The sequence below is a fragment of the Podarcis pityusensis genome, assembly GCF_964106645.2.
Source record: "Podarcis pityusensis genome assembly, chromosome: 1".
NCBI lineage: Eukaryota > Metazoa > Chordata > Lepidosauria > Squamata > Lacertidae > Podarcis > Podarcis pityusensis.
This window is the reverse complement of record NC_138028.1, coordinates 60,628,988-60,648,173: the sequence shown is the minus strand read 5'-3', so window position 1 is coordinate 60,648,173 and position 19,186 is coordinate 60,628,988. Positions and strand designations below refer to the sequence as shown.

Sequence of the window (19,186 nt, the reverse complement as noted above, 5' to 3'; positions counted from 1 at the left end):
CCCTCCAAGTAAAAACAGAACACAAGGCTTTAGCTAGTCACACTGAATATAGTGGGATTTACTTCTGCATAACACCGAACTAGCAGGTTGCAATCCAAGAACTCAGCAGGGCTTTCTTTTGATTAGAAATGTATAGGATTGTACCATTCTATCCGGGCATTCTGTTCCTTCATATGATAGGAGGGGAGCAGGGATGAACATGCTAGCTTCACACACACACACACACACACACACACACCATCCCCATCACCTTCCATGCACTGGAGAGATAACCTTTGAATCAAGGAACATTTTCCACCCTGTAGGAACCCCAGATTTTTTTGGGGGGGGTTATAAATTCTGGGCAGAACAGACTCCCTGCTGCAGATATATGCTCTGAATTCAAGGAGGGTGGTGAGGACAGCAGTAAGGGGCTGAGCTAGCATATTTCTCTCGTCTCCCCCTTTCTATTCTAATCACAAGAAGGAATAGAATGTCCAAAGAGAGATAGAATCACTTGTGAAACACCTTTAGACATTGCCACAAAGGACATATAAAATGGATGAGAATATGTCATTTCCAAATTCCAGTAGGAGATCAAAATTCCATCTTGGGAACAAGACAGTATGACCAATTCCAACACTGGACTTTTCAGGGCCATATCTAAATATCTAAACCTGTCATTCCATAGCTTTGCTTCCTATAACTCTTTGTTTTCCTTTTCAGCATGGGAAAGGGTACAAGTCCACAAGAAAGTGAAGGCCAAAGGTAGGAGGTGAAGAAATCAATCTCCTTCCATCCATGGAGCTGGAAGGATGACAACGATTGGAGTTTGTGTAGGAGCAATTATGTGACTGGCTTACAAACAGCACTACACAGTATGAGTGTTGGTTAATTGCAGATAAACAATAGACATAGGAACAGGGAGTATTTGTGAGGAATGACTTGGTGAGGAATGACTTTTGGTAGACAGGATCCATCTTGTCTATACTGAACTGCCTTGGCATGCAACGGTTCATAATTTAAACTAAACAAAAGTCCAAAATACAGATATAAGAGCAGAAATGAGCAACAGTGCAATTTTACTTCTCTCTCCTGAGGCTATTCTTGCAGAAAGAAACTAACTGAGCATTCATTGTGTCCTTAAGGAAGAATAAAAATAAAGATAGTTTTGATTATTCTGGCAAGGGTGCAGAGAGAAGTGGATGAAAGCAATTTAGTTTAAAAATGATTCTTTTTTTCCACTGGCTTATAGTTCTTTGTGCATTGCCTTGCATTTCACAATAAAGTAAATGAGGATTATGCATGCGATTTATGACATGCAGTGTGAAGCCCTAATAGCGCCTTACTAATCATTCACTCTTAATCTGAGAAAATGGCAAATTAATGTTTTTTGTGTATGCATGTGGAATGCTTGCCAGTTTGGGGTAGGATTACAATACAGAACTAATGAAACAATCCTTAGAAAAGGTTTTCCCCCCTCTTTTCTAATTTAAAAACTGGAGAGCTCAGTGAATAGAACATGTAACTAGAACTAAATACCCAAAGACAACCTGCTTATTGTTGTTATTTTAAAAATAGTAAATACACAGAGAAATATGTTACTCAAGTGGTAAACTAGTGATTGTGTTAAGAGACATAACACACCAAGGTGAAAGCGTATTTGGAGAGAAAAAGAGAAATGGTACTGCAAGTTTAGGTAGCACCTCTGAAGGCTACAATCCTAACTGCATTTTCCTGGGGGTGAACCTCACTGAATCCAGTAGAAGCTACTCCTGAGTAGACATGGCTCAGAATGCACTGTTAAGGATGCTTCTACCAGTTGCTCTAAGAATGCCTTTTAACCTGGAATGTATCACTTTCAGAAGTTGTTTATGCACTATTAAAAAGAGAAGAGAAGCGAGCTGGTGAAAAATCGATTTTCAACTAAGCAATGTGGGAGATTTAAAACAACAACAAAAATCCTTTGTGACCTGTACAAGAACGCTTAGCCAAACCCCCCCCCCCCAAGTAAATTCAGAAGAAATTTATTGGTACCATACTACATTTTGGTGTTTTTGTTTTGACTTATATTCCACTTTGCTTCAGTTGTGGAATCCAAGGTGGCATAATCGTGGTTTCCAGGAGGTCTCCTGTCAAGGCACAGACCAGACTCAGGCCTGCTTAGCTTCAGCAAGGTTGTAGTCTTATGTGCCTTCAAGACCATACCCTGGATAAGTAAACATGCTAAGTTACATTTTTACCATAAGTTAAATGTGTAATTTGACGTTGTATGGTTCTTACTTGGAAGTTTTAAATTGCAGTCACCAGTAGGGAGTGGGTGTGTCTGGTCAGAACTGGGACCACAATGACCCTTTCTCCCATGTCAAAATTCTAATAAATATCATCTCTCTCTCTCTCTCTACCCCAAAGCTGCTATTTGACTTGGTCCAAAACACTGATCACCTATGGCTGCTTTTTAAAGTTTAGAATAACAACAACAACAACAACAACAACAACAACAACAACAACTATGCAATGCCGATTAAGGTGACTGAATAATCAAGGTATTAATTAAATAGCTGCAAAGCCCTGGTGAAATAAAAATGACTTCAAGAAATGGCTGAAAGTCAAAACTGAGGCTGCCTGTGAAATCTCTGCTGGAAGAGAGTGGGACTGGTGACACTAAATGCCTGGGCTTCTGTAACACAGGGGACAACTAACAGCTCTCCTATGGATGACCAGGGGAATACATTTATTCAAGTCTAAATTGATATCATGGCTTTACTAGTTTAAGGTTTATACTTTGAAGTACAGATATGCCACAAAACTGAGGCAGCTTGTTTCAAGCAGGACACCAGTTATATAGGGGCTGTGTGTGTGTGTCTGAGCTTGCGCAAGACGCAGCTTCTTTTGTACCACTAAAAAACCTGGGCGTGCACAAGGGTAGAATTAGAATCCAGACATATCAGCTTCCATAGGCAGCATGGAACTGAGAAACTCTAATTCAGCTAAATAGCTGAAAAGGCCTATTTGTATGGAAGAAGAAAGCAGGATAGGGCATACATCCTACCCATCTTAATTTACTGCTACAACGATCAGTCTGAGCATCACCTATTATTGTGACGGACTGTCACACAGGCAGGAGCCAGGTGATAGATTTCACTGAGAACTGACAGACATTTGAAATAATGATTGCTGCTGTTCACAGGGTGTAAACACATCCCAGTTTCACCTCCAGTTAAGCAGGTGGTGCAGGTTTCTATAGTTTCAAAAGCCTTTCTGATGGTTAAATGTGGCTGAGTTGTAAAGGCAAGCAACATAAGCATGAAGTATAAATTTATTTACAAAGAAAAGGGCTACTTGGGGATCTCAGCAGAAGAGAAATAAACAAGGAACAGACTTCTGTTTCAAATATATTTACAGTCCAAGGTTGCCAGGTATTTTATCACAACTCAGAACTTTTAGAGCTATTGTTATTTCCTAAACTTGTATCACTGACAATAAAGCAGTAGGCGTGCCAGCTTTCCTTCAAAAATACACATTTCAAGCCCTTTTGGATACTTAGAAAAGGTAACTGCCATAAAGGCTTGGGAATAAATACTGAATAGAAATCCAAATACATTTGCTTAGTTCATGGTTTTAACTCAGTCTCAAAGTTTAGAGCATGGGCTTAAATGGATATGAGAAAAATATGAAGGCATGGGTTTTCTTTCTGTAACTATTAAGTGTTTCACAGTAACAACAGTCAATGTGGAGAGAGTAAAAGTAAGCAACAAATGTAAGGATTGACATTTCACTCGCGCCACTCAGTGGTCAAGACATGAATAGCACAGAGATGTTTCTTAGCAGTTTCATATTACAGATACAGAATAGGAATTGTAAGCATTTTTAAGATGTTTTAGAAAGGCTTTCTTCCCCCTACAGACATGCTGTTTTATCTGCTTAGAGGCATGTAAACACATTACACTAAGAGAGCAACACTTGCTTAAAGCATCACTTTTTAAAGGGTGGAAGAACACCTGGTTGTTTTACAAAGCAACAAGTGTACACTTTTACACACACAAACACTTGTACATATGTCAAGACAGCTTGTACCTGTGTTAAGTGTAACTCACACTACAATATTGTTCTATAAGCTTCCTTGTGAGACAAAATTGGAGGGGCCAAACAACACGTGCTGTTGCATCATATCCTATGTATGAGTCTCCCAGAATTATCAGTGGAAAAGAGGCTGCTGAACTAAATAAACCTTTAGTCTGATGCTCTAGAATAGAGATGGGGAACCTAATGCCCTCCAGGTGTTGCTAGATGACAACTCCCACCATCCCTAATCACGGACCATGCTGGCAGGGCTGATGGGAGTTGGAACCCATCATCATCTGGAAGGACACAGGTTCCCCATCCCTGCTCTAGGTTTCTTATGTTCCCAGACATTAAAGGGCAGTAAAAGTATTTAGTTTATTACAATATTTTTACCACCATGGGGATACACTATCTGTCTCTGTTGCCTCAGGGCCCCAAAATGTCTTGGACTGTTATTCAAAAGCCTATGATGTAAATAACCTGAAGTGCTGTGAATTTAGTCCAAAGCTGTCAGGGGATGGAGAATTCAGATACGCTTGTTACTAATAATTAGTCATCTTAAGATTGCAAGGTATTAGGGTTAATGCAGCTATGGCAATGGCACTTGGAAAAGGCCAGGGCTGGATAGCACAGAAGGCATTGCAAGTCAAAGGCTGGCAGGTGACTTGCAGACTGGTGTGATAGCACAGCAGGTCACCCAATGGCATCAACACAGAGAGGAATATGTTTAAAGATGGTTTGTCCTTCAAATTTCAAATTTAGACAAATCCTTATATATGGCAAACTATGGCAACTGCTCGGTAAAACTAAAATTAGGCTGTTTTCCTAATATACGTACAATTATGATAGAAATCATATGTGAAGACCAGTGACTGAAGTGCTACAAGAAGTGTCTTATTCTACCTCACATATACATACATGCACATGCACAATCCTGAATGCACTTGCAAAGCTATCAGCTGATCCATTGAGGTGGAGGAGGAAGGGCAGCGAGGAAGATAATCGACACTCACATGAACTGTTGAATGCCACGTTGTGCATGTTTTCCCATCATAGTTATTAATCTCATGCTGGAAAACATAGCATCAGCACAGACTCTGAAAGGACATACTGAGAGCTAGAAAAGAACAGAACTGTCTGATCCTATCACTAGGAGACCAAATGTTGTAGAGTAATAATTTGTAAGCACTTTACCAATTAAATGTGCCAAGTTGTAATAATGTGTATGTGAGGGAAAGTAAGGGGTTTGACATACAGTCAAGATTCAGAGGCAGTTCTGGTTCAAGGCATTTTGCAGCCTAAATGGGGGCCAAATGGCCTAGAATCATTACAAGTGCTGCTGCACCATTCAGACACCAATGCTGCTTCCATCCATTTCCCCTCCACCCAGCCATACCGGCCTCAAGCAGACTTCTCTTCTGTGCTTTCCTTCTAGAAAAAAAGGTGCCACTACTGCATACCCTTGAGTACCCCCAGAAAAAAGCTGTTATCCTGCAGGAATTCCTGTCAACACAAGGAGAGTCAATATATTTCAGGGATTTTGTATTATGGTACCATCAGTGACTACTGTGCTGGGTTGAGTTGCATAGACAAAAATAGAGAGATTCCTACCCTCAAGGCACTGTCAATGGAGAACAGTGATGTTGCTGATGGAAATGAAGAGTGATTAAGTGGGAAAGGGATTCGAAGGACACGTTGAGTATGTCATGACGAGAAGATATGGAAGCAGACTTATCAGATGGATTGGGTATACAGGACTGGACAGAGGGACAGTTCTGGGGCAGAGAGGTATAATTAGGTGTCATCGTTATACTGGTGGTTGTAAAATCCATGACATTTGCTGTGATGACTCAAGGCAGTGTACAGGGGGCACAGTGAAGACCAAGAGCAGACCCCTGAAGTAGCCAGACGGAGTGGGGTGAAGCAGATGAGCACCCCACAAGTGGCATTATTGAGTAAGCAAACTGACAGGAAGAGAACAAAACTGTGAAAGCTGAAAGGAAGGGTGATAGCTCAGTGGTAGAGCACATGTTGTTGCATGCAAAAAGTCCATAGTCAGTCCCTAGCATCTAGGAAAAATCCTCTCACCCAAGGCTCAGGAAAACCACTGTAGACAATGCTGAGCTATTTAATTCTACGTTCCTAAGGTATGAAAGTAGTCAGGGTGAAGGTCAGATGTATAGAAGGTAGCAGAAAGATCAAGTGGGACAAGGTTAGAATATAGACTTTTGAATCTGATAGCAAGAAAACCACTTGTAATGTTGGCTGGACAGTTTAAGTGGAGGACAATGAGAGAGATGAAGAGTGGGGTTTGGGAAAAGAAAGTGAAGACAGAAAGAGTGAAGAGCAAGAGTGAGACAAAGGGAAGAAGCAAGACTGGTCAGTTTTTTCCAGGGTAAGGATGGGTCAATATTTTTTAGAGAAAGGAAGGATGAACTACTAACTCTCTCAGATTATTTTGGGTCGCTCAGCTCAGCTCTCTTATGCTTATGCTTAACAGAGCTGTGAAATCCACCAACTCATCCCTGAATGTTGCTTGATAATCTGTCTCAGGATGAAAGAGAGAAGAGTCAGGAACTCCTGACTCTACTGAACTCTTGATCTTTTGAAACTTTCAGTTTCCAATTTACCAGTTAAACATGTAAGCAAACCAGCTTAGCTGACTCTCAACAATCCCTTAGCAGAGCTGGAGGAAATGGCTAGCCAGGAATGCTCTGCTAGAGGCAGGAATAGCACCCAGTTTGTATTCTCTCTAAGTGCGAGTTTCTTATAGCTTGTAAGGATGCTGTTTTATGAGAATTCTTTCCACTTCCAGCTAGGTCTGTAATGTGTTTCTATTACAATAAAATAGCACAAAGGGGCAATACAAATCTTATAAGCGGGTCTTAAAGTTGAAACGCCGAGCAATATATCCAGAGAGTATTCAATTCATTTACAGTAAGTCAAACTGGAAGATGTAAAGAGAGATGCCTGACACTTTAATGCTTCCTTCTTGAGACATACAGCAGTACGCAATCACCCATTTCATAAACAACATCTGGTGCAGCGATTTGGGATGTTGCAGTTGCTGTTGTTAAAAGGTACAGGCAGAGAGAGAAAAGAACCTCACTCCATCACAAATCTACAGACTACACAATCCTGTTATGGATATTCCCCACTTCTGACTCAGAGATCTGTCAGCAGCTTATTTTGTTCCAAATTTTATTGGATGAGGACACATATGGCTTCCGTTGGTTTCCACGGAAACAGGCTGCGAGCATCAATTGGTTTCCAAACATGACTTGGTTCCTTTACCAATAGGAATAGTTGATTGTGAGAAACTGGCAATTTCTTAGAACAGACTTCCCCAAACTAATGTTCTCCAGATGTCCTGGACTACAATTCCTATCATGGAGGATAAGGCTATCCATGGCTACTTGCCACAATGGCTATGTTCCACCTCCACTGTCAGAGGCAGTATGCTTCTGGGAATCTCAAGTGGGGACAGTGTGGCTGCACTCAGGTCCTGCTTTCGGGTTTCCCACAGGCAACTGGTTAGCCACTGTAAGTACAGGAAGCTGGACTAGATAGGCCATTGGCCTGATCCTCTTCTTACATTGATATGCCTGATCATTGGCCATGCTGGCTAGGGCTGTAGACCAACAACATCTGAAGAGCACCAGGTTGGGAAAAGCTGTCTTAAATGGTGAAACCATATTTGTCATACATGGTACAGCCTCAGTTATCCAGATCTCTCATTTCTTCTTACGAGATCCAGTGCCTGGATTCTGGCAGTGAGACTCAAAGGCTTACTCTCCCTGTGCATATAGCATATTGCTAAAGGAAGGGTTGTTGCCCTGCTATCTTTTACTCTTCAGCACTACTGCTGTGGGTGGCCAGCTACTAACCCAGTAGGGTTCATTTGATGAAAGGCATCAAAAGTACGATAAACAATGGCTTGGGCTACTCAATCACAACAACTTATCACTCAGGCATTGGCTGAGCTGCTCTCAGACTGCCTCTCCCTGCTTGTCACAGTTCAGTTACTAGCTTGCCTTCGGGAATCATTTTACATTCCCAGCAATTTTCTAGCTTGCCTGTAATCCAGTCAACACTGCCTGTGTAAGCCCAGGACTTTCTCACTGCTGGCTTTGGAATGGAAAATAACCCAAAGCGCTCATAGATCACCATCTGCCATAATTGACATCAAATTATTCAGAGTTAGGAAAACTCTTTTAGGCTGCAAAGAGCTCCAAAAAAAGGGTGTCGCCAAAACAGAAAGACAAGCAACAAAAATGGCAAATGGGACTTCATGTGTGTGTGTGAAATGATGCACACTGAGACAAAAGATCCCAAATGAACAGGTAGTGACTAGCTAGAAAAGTGCTCTTGTCAGTAAAAACAAACGTAGTGTACAGTATCAGTGAAAATGCTATGCTGCAAATCCTTAAGAAAGGGAGTGAAAATAAAAGGGCCTGTGGAAACAATAGATCAATCAATGGCTACAAGCTGTAAAGGTTATATAGAGCCTTTCAAATCAGAAGCAGTATGCCAGTGAATATCAGTCACTGGGAAGCAATGGAGTATTGCCTTCAAGCTCTGCTTGCAGACTTCCAAAATATATAGGGTTGGCTACTGTGGGAAGCAGGACACTGGGATAGCTACCTTTGGTCTGATCCAGCATACCTATTCTTACAATAGTGGGAACTTCATGAATGTGCAGGACTCTGCCCTTCTCTAGAAATCCATCTGGGTTCAAATAGGCACATGAAGATACACGTTAATTCCAATGTAGGCAGCAGATGCACATACACAAAAGAATTCAGTTGCAGTTGTTAGTGTGACTAAATGAACAGTGGTGCCACTGCAGACTATAGTGCAAGCATGTTTTATGAAGAGGAGTGGGGAAAGTGACAACAGGACCCATTTGGGAATCCAAGAATCATAGCTCCTGTTCTCCACATCCGTAACATAGAAGTGCACAAAGAGACAATTCATAGCTTATTTCTCCGCTGGCCATCCTGCTCATTTCTCATGCTGAATAAAGCAGTTGTCGTTAGCCTAGAGTTTATGGGAACTGAGCATGAAATCCTCTCTGATATAGACAATGAGTCAGTGAGAAAGGAAACACAGGCAGCACGGATGGTCTTGGGGACATCTGATGGCATAATGTGAAAGAAGATGAAAAAGAATTATTCAAAAGCAGCCACTTCCTTACCTGTAAGGCTCTTGGTTACCACTTAGTTCTGTGCAGAGATTTGTGCTACTTTTTAATGGATTTGCTGGTTCACCTACCAAAACCTCAACTACCAAATCTCTGATCAGCTTATCAAGATAGTTGACTTTTGTTTAAACCCCACCATGCCAAGATGATAGTAAATATCCTTTATATTCACGTCAACACTTTTCACACTCCACTTCTAAAATCGTGAGCTTTTATTTTTCCTATTTTCTTAAAATTTCAGGAACTGGTGTATTTCTAAGAATGACTTTGAGGAGGTGAAAATTAAAACGAATAAGCTCAACTGACTGACAGATTCCCCCCCCCCCAGTTAATCAGACAATCTGTGCCTACAATCTACCAAACATATCATACACTCAGAAACTCTAGTTTCCCTACAAGATCTGTCACAAAATATTACTTAATTGCACAAAGGAATGTCTTAACTGCAATATCAGTATATATTGTAGAAGAAACCAGATACCCTTGAACAGACTGGGGTGACAGCAGAGTGCTGTATTCTTAGCCTCCTTGCAAGGTTCATAAATGAAAATATAAAATAACTTCTTTCGTGTATTCTCTAATCTTCCAACAATGAGAGACAAGACATGTACATTTTCAGAAAAGGAAGAGCAGGGCTAACGACAGTGCTTAATTTCTAACATTAAATATGGTAGGCAACATCATGCCTGCACAGCCATCAACTATGAAAATGCTAATCTCAGATATGAGCGAAATGGTTGTGGTCATGTCATATTTCACATGTACAATCATAAGGTACTGGAGATGTGCAAGCAAGACTCAGACACATGAAGGGACTGCAATTCCCAGATTATATATGAATAGCATTCTTAGTGCCTATGGTGGAATGATTCCTAAGGTAGTTGATTTGAAGATTGCAGCCTTCAGAACTTGAATTCTTCAGAGTCTTCTGACAACATAAACCTGGATATTATACTGTTAAAAAATCATACTTCATGCCACTCTCTGAAAACTGGAGGCAGAAATTTCCATACATCCAAGACATATTATTATTTTCTTGCAATTCACAGTGTATTGCAAGATAACTGGTGGGGAGAAGGTGTGTGCTCCTGATAAGCTATTATTACAGGTCATTGTCCTAATTAAGTTATTCAAATTGTTTAAAGCAGGCATTCAGACAAAAGCAGTGGGTGCTATCTACTAAGAACAAATTCTTTATATTACTTGTGCCTTTCCATACAAACACACTTTGCATTTGTATTGCTTACAAACATTATATGACTTACTAATTGTATTTATACAAACTAAAAGTGCATGAGTGTACCATCGTTATTAAGCCATTATTAGAACCTGAACCTTGGCTACTGTGAACCTATATTCTTATTTGTGTACCACACAAATTGATCTGGATGGTATGCCTCACCATTACTTTTATATAGCCTATATTGCTATTAACTGAACATCCACTTTAATTTTAACAAAGTGCTATCTATAACAAATGACTTGCTTATCTAAGCAGTCCAGCTGCAGCAATATAAAAAAGATTAAAGTTTTCTTACTCTGAGTGAAATTCCAGAGAAATGTTTGATTTTCAAACCATTAAATGATAAAAGTCTTTTGTTTCTAAAAGTGGGACTAGTTGTGTGCAACTCAACACATTTTCACATGTACTTATCACTGTGTGATCGAGATATATAGCACATTGTTTTCTTACCATAAATGTATGAAATGCCAACAAGTTCAAAAATGGCTATTATAACAAGAGAGTAGGATGCTGCATAGGTGTCCACAAGCTGCAACATGTACATTCCACCCTAAAAGTAAACAGGTAATTACTAACAGAAATGCCAAAAGATATTAGGAGATAATGTATGGCAACTCAACCAACTAAATATTTTCAGACAGGAAAATGTTTAGATTACTGCTGCTTGCCATCATGTAGCCCACCTACTCTGGAAACACTCTCTGAATTCCATGAACTAAGAAATTCCATTATATTTCAGTTCCATATGGAATCTGAGCCCACGTGCAAGACCATTTTATGCATTCTGTCTCATACATTGGCAGATGCATGGTCCAATTCCTTCTTCCCACCTGATACATACTGGAATGCATTGCATCACAGAACAGATCTGTTCTAAATTAAGATGAAAAATTTAAAAAATGAAGTGCCTGTGGTATAAAATGTAATATTCATGATAATAAGGTACTGCAAGAATGCAGATATTACCTTAATGCCAAATCATATTTTGTAATCTTGTTAAATCCCACAGTATCACATGTCACACATAAAATTTCACTTTGATCCATGCATTTTGTTTGAAAACCTAATAATCCCATGGACTTCTTCCTACCAATTGTAGGAACAGACCTTGTTGCAATAGGAGAAATCATGGGATGTAATGTGTACATATTATGGCAACACTTTTACCTGAGTGATCATAGGAAAGCCCATGATGAAAAAGGAGACACAGCATCCAAGAGTAAACAGAGGCTTGTGAGTACGTAAGTACTTTGGGAACTCATCTGAAACTGATGTCACTATCGTCTCAATAGTGGCAAACTAAGGAATATCAAAAAAGAACAAGTAAGACAATAGTAATCAAACACACAAAAACACATTTTGTTTAACATGGCATATGTAATATTGCTGCTAAAACCACTCTATGAAACAGAAACTGGTATGTAAGCTCTTTGAAGATCATCTAGTTGACTCTTCTACTCAGCAAAATGTAGATCCCTACACCAAGCTATTCCTGTAAGATTGCACACAATAATCTGCATTAACTGTGGGTTAAATAGCAAGCATGAATAAGAAGGTGCAGATGGGACAACGTGTCTGGCTGTTAACCAGAAGGTTGGTGGTTCGAGCCTACCCAGGGAGAGCTGTGGGCAGGATTCCTGCATTGCAGGGTGTTAGACTAGATGACCCGTGGGGTTCCTTCCAACTCTACAATTCTATGATTCTATGCTGGCCTGCACAATCTAGATAATTTTTAAAACATACAAAACTGCTCAGATAGCGCTGAGTGAAGGGTTGATAAGTTCAAATGATCCACTGGAGCAATTTTACACATACGTTTGTGGCATTGGAGATGCAAAACAGTGAAGCAACACAATTCCACATAATGTTTCTGGCCCTCATGCACCATATGCCTTAAAATGGCAATACTTGATGATTGAATTGATCTCCAACGGTGACATCAGACACCTTGAAGTATGCTGAAAAGGGTGTCTACTTCCAACACCTACCCTGCCTTTCCAAATACACCCCAAGCAGTCTTGTTTCCAGACATCATCACTTCCTCCAGCTTCATCACCAACCCACAACTCTACAAAATTGGTTCTCCTTGACCCCTGTGGATCTACATACTTGGAAACACCAGCCTCCTGCTAGGACAATAGTTTACTTCATGCCAGTAGGCTTACCTGCCCCTGGTTTACCTGATACAGTCAAGTTTGAGCCAACTGCCCTCTAGCCCACAGGTTCCCAAACATCATGTTTCCTTCCCTTCTCCTTCCATTTTGTATAGCCCTCTTATTCCCCTCTTTGAAGCAGTTGTTCTTTCCTGCTCAACAGCCTAGACCTTCTCAATATGACTGGTATTGTTGAGAGACACCAGTAAGGAGGAGTAATACTAATTAAGTTTTCTAGGCTGTAAACCACGATCCTTACTTTCAAGTACGCACCACAGAGAACACTTTTGAGCAGAGGTGCATGAGACCAACCTTCTAAGGCTGCAGTCATATGCATTTTTATCATTAATATTGGTGAGGCTTACATCTGAGTAAGTATGCATGGAATCAGCTGCATGACACCTCACTCCCCCTCCCTTGAAACAGAAGTCTTCTTTCCTCCTCAGCAGCCTAGATACTCTCAATATGAGTGGTATCATTGAGAGAAACCAAGTAAGGATGGGTAAAACCAATACAGCATCTAGCAAGTAAGGATGGGTAAAACCAATACAACAGGGGGAAAATAATTAAGACCCTCAACAATTTTCAGGTGGTCTATGGAATGAAGGGGGTTTGGAACCACTGTCTAGCCCCTTCCATGAAGTGAAAACCTCCACTTTGATTTTGGCTCAAGTTTGGTCACAGTATGTGGGTCACTCTCTTTACAGGTCTGCCTGATTAACACCTTTCTGTTTCTTCTTCGATCCCAAAGGCGACTTGAATGTGGTAATTAACTTCTGCATGGCTCCTGCTGTGACATATTTTCACCGAGGTCAATTGTAGCACTGGGGTTTAACCTCAAAATCAGTTTTGGCTCTAATCCTACACACACTTACCTGGGACTGAACTCAGTCGGATTTATTTCTAAGCAGACATGCATACAATTGTACTGCCTGTATGTTTATTTTGCCTGAAAACCTTGGGTATGTGCTAGGCTCCTGCTTGTAACCAGTTACGTTAAAAATTAATCAAATTTTCCCTCCAGTGACAAAGTGGTCCTGTAACAATAGCAAGGTAGGTGAAAGAAGGCAAGTTTACCATGGTGTCCAAGCCAAGTGTTAGAAGCATCAAGAAGAAAATTATAGCCCAGAAAGGTGAAAGAGGAAGCCTGGTTAAAGCTTCAGGATATACTACAAAGGCAATCCCAGGACCTAGAACACAAGAAACTAATGTTTATCTGTTGATTGATAATAATAAAAATTATTATGAAAGACATCCACTGTCCCTCATTAATCCTACTGGTTTTAATTGAGGCACAAACACAATTCCTTTTTCGGTGAAAAGCCTTCTTCATTGTCACTTTGTGTTTTATTTACAGGAGACAGATTCCCCTTCCCCATCAGGTTTTTTTTTTTTTTTTTGCACTACATTGTAATGCAGTAGGGCTGGTATAATTCAGCAGCAAGAGAGTTAATTTAAATAGGTACTTCACAAAATGTTTGGGAACTATGACAAGCATTAAAAGAATTGTTGGTTGAAGATTATTTTTATTTCTGTGATGTGATGCAAGCAACTCTCTTTAAAACCTGCTGCTAACTGCCAGCTTTTCTGCGCAAGAAGGCTTAGGGGACCTTATATATTCATAAGCATGCTCTTTCATCTCTTGATTAAAGATTTCTTCTTGACTACTATAGATAAGGCGGCTGTTTGCACTAGCTTCTTACATGTGGAAAGTAAATTAAGGAATCAAAATAATGAGTTTCTAAAATTCATCATGCCCTCTGGGAAAATTTAATTGCAGAAAATGAAATTTCAGATCCCCCTTGATTTGGACCCCCTAAATTAATGTCAGGCAAGAGTTATGGCCACTAAGAGTTGGGCACACATGAGAACAACTGCTGAGTTTCAGAAGTAGAACTCGCTTCCAGATGAGGTCAGTCAGGTCCCCTCCCTGTACTTACTGAATCCTTTTTATTTCAGCAGACTTTAATTAGGATTCAATTAAAGTTATAAAGGATTTTATAACTTTAACTCATTTTTAGTCTTATTATATTGAGTCTTTTCTACACTGCTTAGAGACAACTGTGATTAAGTATACAAATTGTTTAAGTAAACACAAGGCTCTCCAGTCTTGTTGGGCTCTGGTTTCCATCAGTCTCAGCCAACATGGCCAACAATCAGGGGTGGTAGAAGTGCCAACGCAACATCTGGAGGGCTACAAGTTCCCCAGGCCTGTTTTAAGGGGTGTGTAACCCCATCCTTAACAAGCTGATACTCTATCCCTGGACAGGTAAGCCTTTGACTAATAGCACCTCGTCTAGATTTATGGTAAGTTTAGTTTCCTTACCCTCATCTAGCTCATCACTGGCTCCAGAGCCCAATTCAGAACCTCTATGGCTAGATAAGAAACCTCTGGCCTGTGGGCTAGATGTGGCCCTTGGAGAATTTCCATATGGCCCTTCAGGGCATGTCCTCCTTGGCCCACACCTGCAATTTACATCTGAAAATAACCTCATGTTGAGAGCTTTTATCACTCATGCAAATTGTATGCCCAGTCCAGAATGGGGTCACAGAGAGGAGCAAATTATTAAAACCGTCCTACCTCCTAGGCCAGGGTCTTGATCCAGACTGGGGACCTCCCATATACAATTTGCATTGCAGAAAAATCTCCAAGTTACTCCAATAGGAGTTATTTTCCCCAATATACAAATGGGGGCACAGTAAACCCAATCCAGACTGGGATCCTGTGGTAGTGCCCCCACCCCAGTATTCTGAATAATGTACATTTGCAGGCTGACTTACAAACCAGAAAAAAAAAAACACAACCCATTACCCCATGCTATACCATTCATAAATTGAAACAAACTCTCATACCTTGGTCGGCAACATCTTCAATGTCTACTTTGAGCTCATTTGCCATAAAACCAATAACGGAGAAGATGACAAAGCCTGCAAATATACTTGTGGCACTGTTGGTACAAGTTACTATCAAGGTGTCCCTGAAGAAAGAAAAAGATGAAAGAAAATATGCACAGTAGAAGTAATAGTGGATACATAGATAATTTATTCTTTGTGGAACACCAACTCTTAATAGACACAATACAAAAAAACCCCATATTTTAAGTGAAACAACAACATCCAAAAGCTTACTACTGATAAAAAGACATTCTACTAATATGAAAATAAAAACTTACAAAGTGGTTAGCAGCAATAATTAACTGATTCCATCAAAAAAATATGATATTTCAAAAACTATGGGAAATGATAACTGTGATCCCACCACACTCTAAAATACCTATTGGTTGAACAAATTGAGTTGCTCATCCTCTCACACATACATATTCTTAGGATGGCAAACTTCATGTCATTTTTTTGAAGGAGAGATAATACAGGGTGATTCGTAATGAAGTATAGTTTCCAGATGCTGTAAGACAGTAACAGGCAACAACATGGACCACAATTGCAAACCGTGAGGTAGATGTACTCATAAAGTTTGTGTTCTGCTACTGAGGGAAATGATGTAGGCGATAGCACATGTGTCACGTGACTAGCCAGGCAAAATGGCTGCGTCTGCAGTGGAGAAGGTGTTTTGTGTTCTTGAATTGAGCAAAATGGAATCTGTTAGTGTTGTGTGATGGCATTTTCTCCTATGATTGGCATGAAAAATTTGAAACTTTCTTCTGTGGGGGTACGTAAAGGACAAGGTATTCACCCCTCCCCTTCCTGTTGATTTAGCGGAGCTGAAACAGCATATCACAGCCACTTTCACTGCACTTAATTCAGATATCTTAACTCGCATTTGAGCAGAAATGGATTACTGGTTTGATGTGTGTTGTGTGACAAAGGGTGCACACATAGAACATCTGTGACTGTTTCTGAAAAAACTTTAAACATTCCCCTACAATTCTGTTACAGGTAACATAAGATGTATTGCATTCTTCTTCTTCTTCTTCTTCTTCTTCTTCTTCTTCTTCTTCTTCTTCTTCTTCTCTATAGTGCGTTGAAACTGTATACTTCATTATGAATCACCCTGTATTATTACCATATCAGACCAAGATCATATTTGAGCATTTGGGCACATATGCCTAAATGTGAGGCTTATATGTGGGTGGAACAGTGTGGTGTAATAACTATTTTTGAATGTTTGAGGCCCAGGTTTGAAGGTGTAGTTGAATAGCTATCAACCTCCCTGACAGTTTTGATGAAGTCACTGTCTCTTTCATAAGCTAGATTCAAAAACAAAGTGTTCCTCTGAGCAGGAAGAGTGAAAGACAAACAAGGTAATAAAAGCTGCAAGAAATATGGCATGTTTATACAGTTTGCGCACTGTTTTAGGAATGGGGAAAATCAGTGCTTTTTTCTAAAAAAAAAATGTTTAGGGATACTCTCATTTTCCTACTCATATTGAAATACTGCCCCTCAATGAGGCCAAACTTAGATTCACAAAATGTTTAGGGGTATGCGTACCCCTGCGTACCCCCAGAAAAAAAGCACTGGGGAAAATATATCTGGAAAGAATTTTACATTAGAACAAGACAGTGAGCAATCCTGGAATAACCACTAAGCAACCAAAGTTATACTGTTATGTACTCAGTGGTCTGTGTTGCCTGAGCTTGAGTCTGAACTAAGGATTCTGAGCCCCTGTGTTCTGATTCGATACATGATATCCAATCACAGAACACTTCAGGATTTGGGCCTCTGCCATTGGCCCTTAAACTCTGAGTTACAATTCGCAGCTTGGAAGTTTAGACAGCCAATCATGTTGGGAGTGGGAGTGGCCCAGGCCTTCAGAAATGTATATAAGCACTTGCTTTGCCCTTGTTTGTTTAGTTCTGTTAGTTCAATAAAGGTTCTTGCTGTTATCACCGTGTCTTGCGTCCTGAGAACCCACCTACACTTCATATACCCTGGAGAAAATTGCTGCTTTTAAGTCCTTGGCCCTTCTTTTAAGGCTAACACTCTTGCTGTTTATGAGAGATTGACACTTACAAAAACATTTACTTACACTAACTAATGAGCAAAGTCAATGTTCTAGTGCCCCTTACAAAATTTAGGGTAGTAGATTTCCTCCCTTCCCTTTCACTATTGCAATGAATATTTCCAGGGAACTTGGGGCCAATTTATATTGCAGCCATGTGTTCAATAGCCTCATCAGTGTTGATACAGAGAGGGCTGGAGGAATTGCTCCATGGATGCCTGCAGCAACCAGAGATGAAAGGTGCTACAGGCACTTGTAAGCTTTGGACATGGGAAGGCTCGTTTTCAGGCAGATATATGCATACGTCAATAAATTCATAGCTCAAAAATATAAATGGAGTGATTTCTTCCAAAATAATATCAAATAGTTTTCAGTTTCAATGTCATTTGTTTATCAGATGATGAAAAGAAATCTAGAAACCTGCCATAAAAAGCACCCTGCAGTTCCTGCAGACCTCTAAGGAAGACTTCCCTTAAGTAATCATTTTTTCCTTCTTGCTGAGACTTGATAATGCTAACTATAGAAACAGATTGCTGTGTTCTAACTTTGTTCTAAAGGAAACTTTTTCCCCCCTGGCTCTGGATCAGCATCAGACGGAAATACGGCTCACTAAGAAAGCTTATCACTCTCACAGAATTTTAAGCTGGGGTATGTGCTGTAACAGATTGTTACAAATCCAAGATAATTTTTCAGTCTGCACTGAAATGCACTGAAGGGGGAAATGTTTAAAATAAAATTTAGCTGTACTGAGGTAAATTATGACATAAAAGCCACTCTACAGCTCTCCTGCTCCTTTTACTTCAAGATGTTTACTTCACAAACAGGGATAACGGGGGTTGGAGGCTTTCTTTTCCACTAATGTCTCTATTTCTGGGGGTCTTAATGTGGCACCTTTGGACACAATTGCAGCCGCAGAGACCTACCAGGTTGCCCATCAAGCTCTTTAGACCCCCTCTGGACCAATTATAAATTATAATGGCCACACAGTCCAAGTTTCTCTTCACTCTCTCCCATGTTGTCTATGGAGGCCCTGCTACCATTTTGATTAGTGAGCACACTTGGAAAAGAGCAGAGAAAATAGCTCACTGCTGGTGGCATCCAATTACAACTGTTGACTCTCCCTTTCTCTGCAGGTAGCATCCAATTAGAAGAGGGAGAACGGTTCTAATAGGATGCTACCTGCAGGGGGCTTTTTGACTCTAAGGAAAAGAGACAGCAAGAAGGTGGGATTTTTCCTATAGCTGAGTGCAAAAAGGAAACATAGGTGCTGAGAGAAGACTAAAAAAAAAAAACAGAGCACCAGGGTTTGGGGGTGGGGGAAGGTGTCCATGTGTGTATAGGTGATCAGGACACATGGAGAAAAACATATGGGGTAAGGGTAAAGTGAGAGGGGGGGAAGAAATCTCGACTTCTCTGAAATTGGTGGTTTGCTTTCTGTAAAAAGTGTGTTAGAGAGTAGAAAACTGTGGGTCAAAGGGGACAATTTTGTATTTGGGGGCTCAGACTACGCATCTGTACTCAGTTTCATGGGCAAGTTACTTGATCTCAAGTTCATTAGTTTGACATCTGTGGAATGGGTAATTCTG

General features: G+C 40.3%; 1 protein-coding gene across 1 annotated transcript in view; it reads right to left on the bottom strand.

Moving 5' to 3' along the window:
- SLC6A5 (solute carrier family 6 member 5) overlaps window positions 1-19,186 on the bottom strand; it is a 65,146-nt gene that overhangs the window by 13,918 nt on the left and 32,042 nt on the right. The window contains exons 10-13 of the mRNA XM_080983295.1: window positions 15,497-15,621; window positions 13,721-13,833; window positions 11,658-11,789; window positions 10,941-11,040 (exon numbers count right to left, since the gene is read on the bottom strand). Coding sequence (XP_080839421.1) covers window positions 10,941-11,040; window positions 11,658-11,789; window positions 13,721-13,833; window positions 15,497-15,621 — 470 coding nt within the window. The remainder of the gene's footprint in view (window positions 1-10,940; window positions 11,041-11,657; window positions 11,790-13,720; window positions 13,834-15,496; window positions 15,622-19,186) is intronic.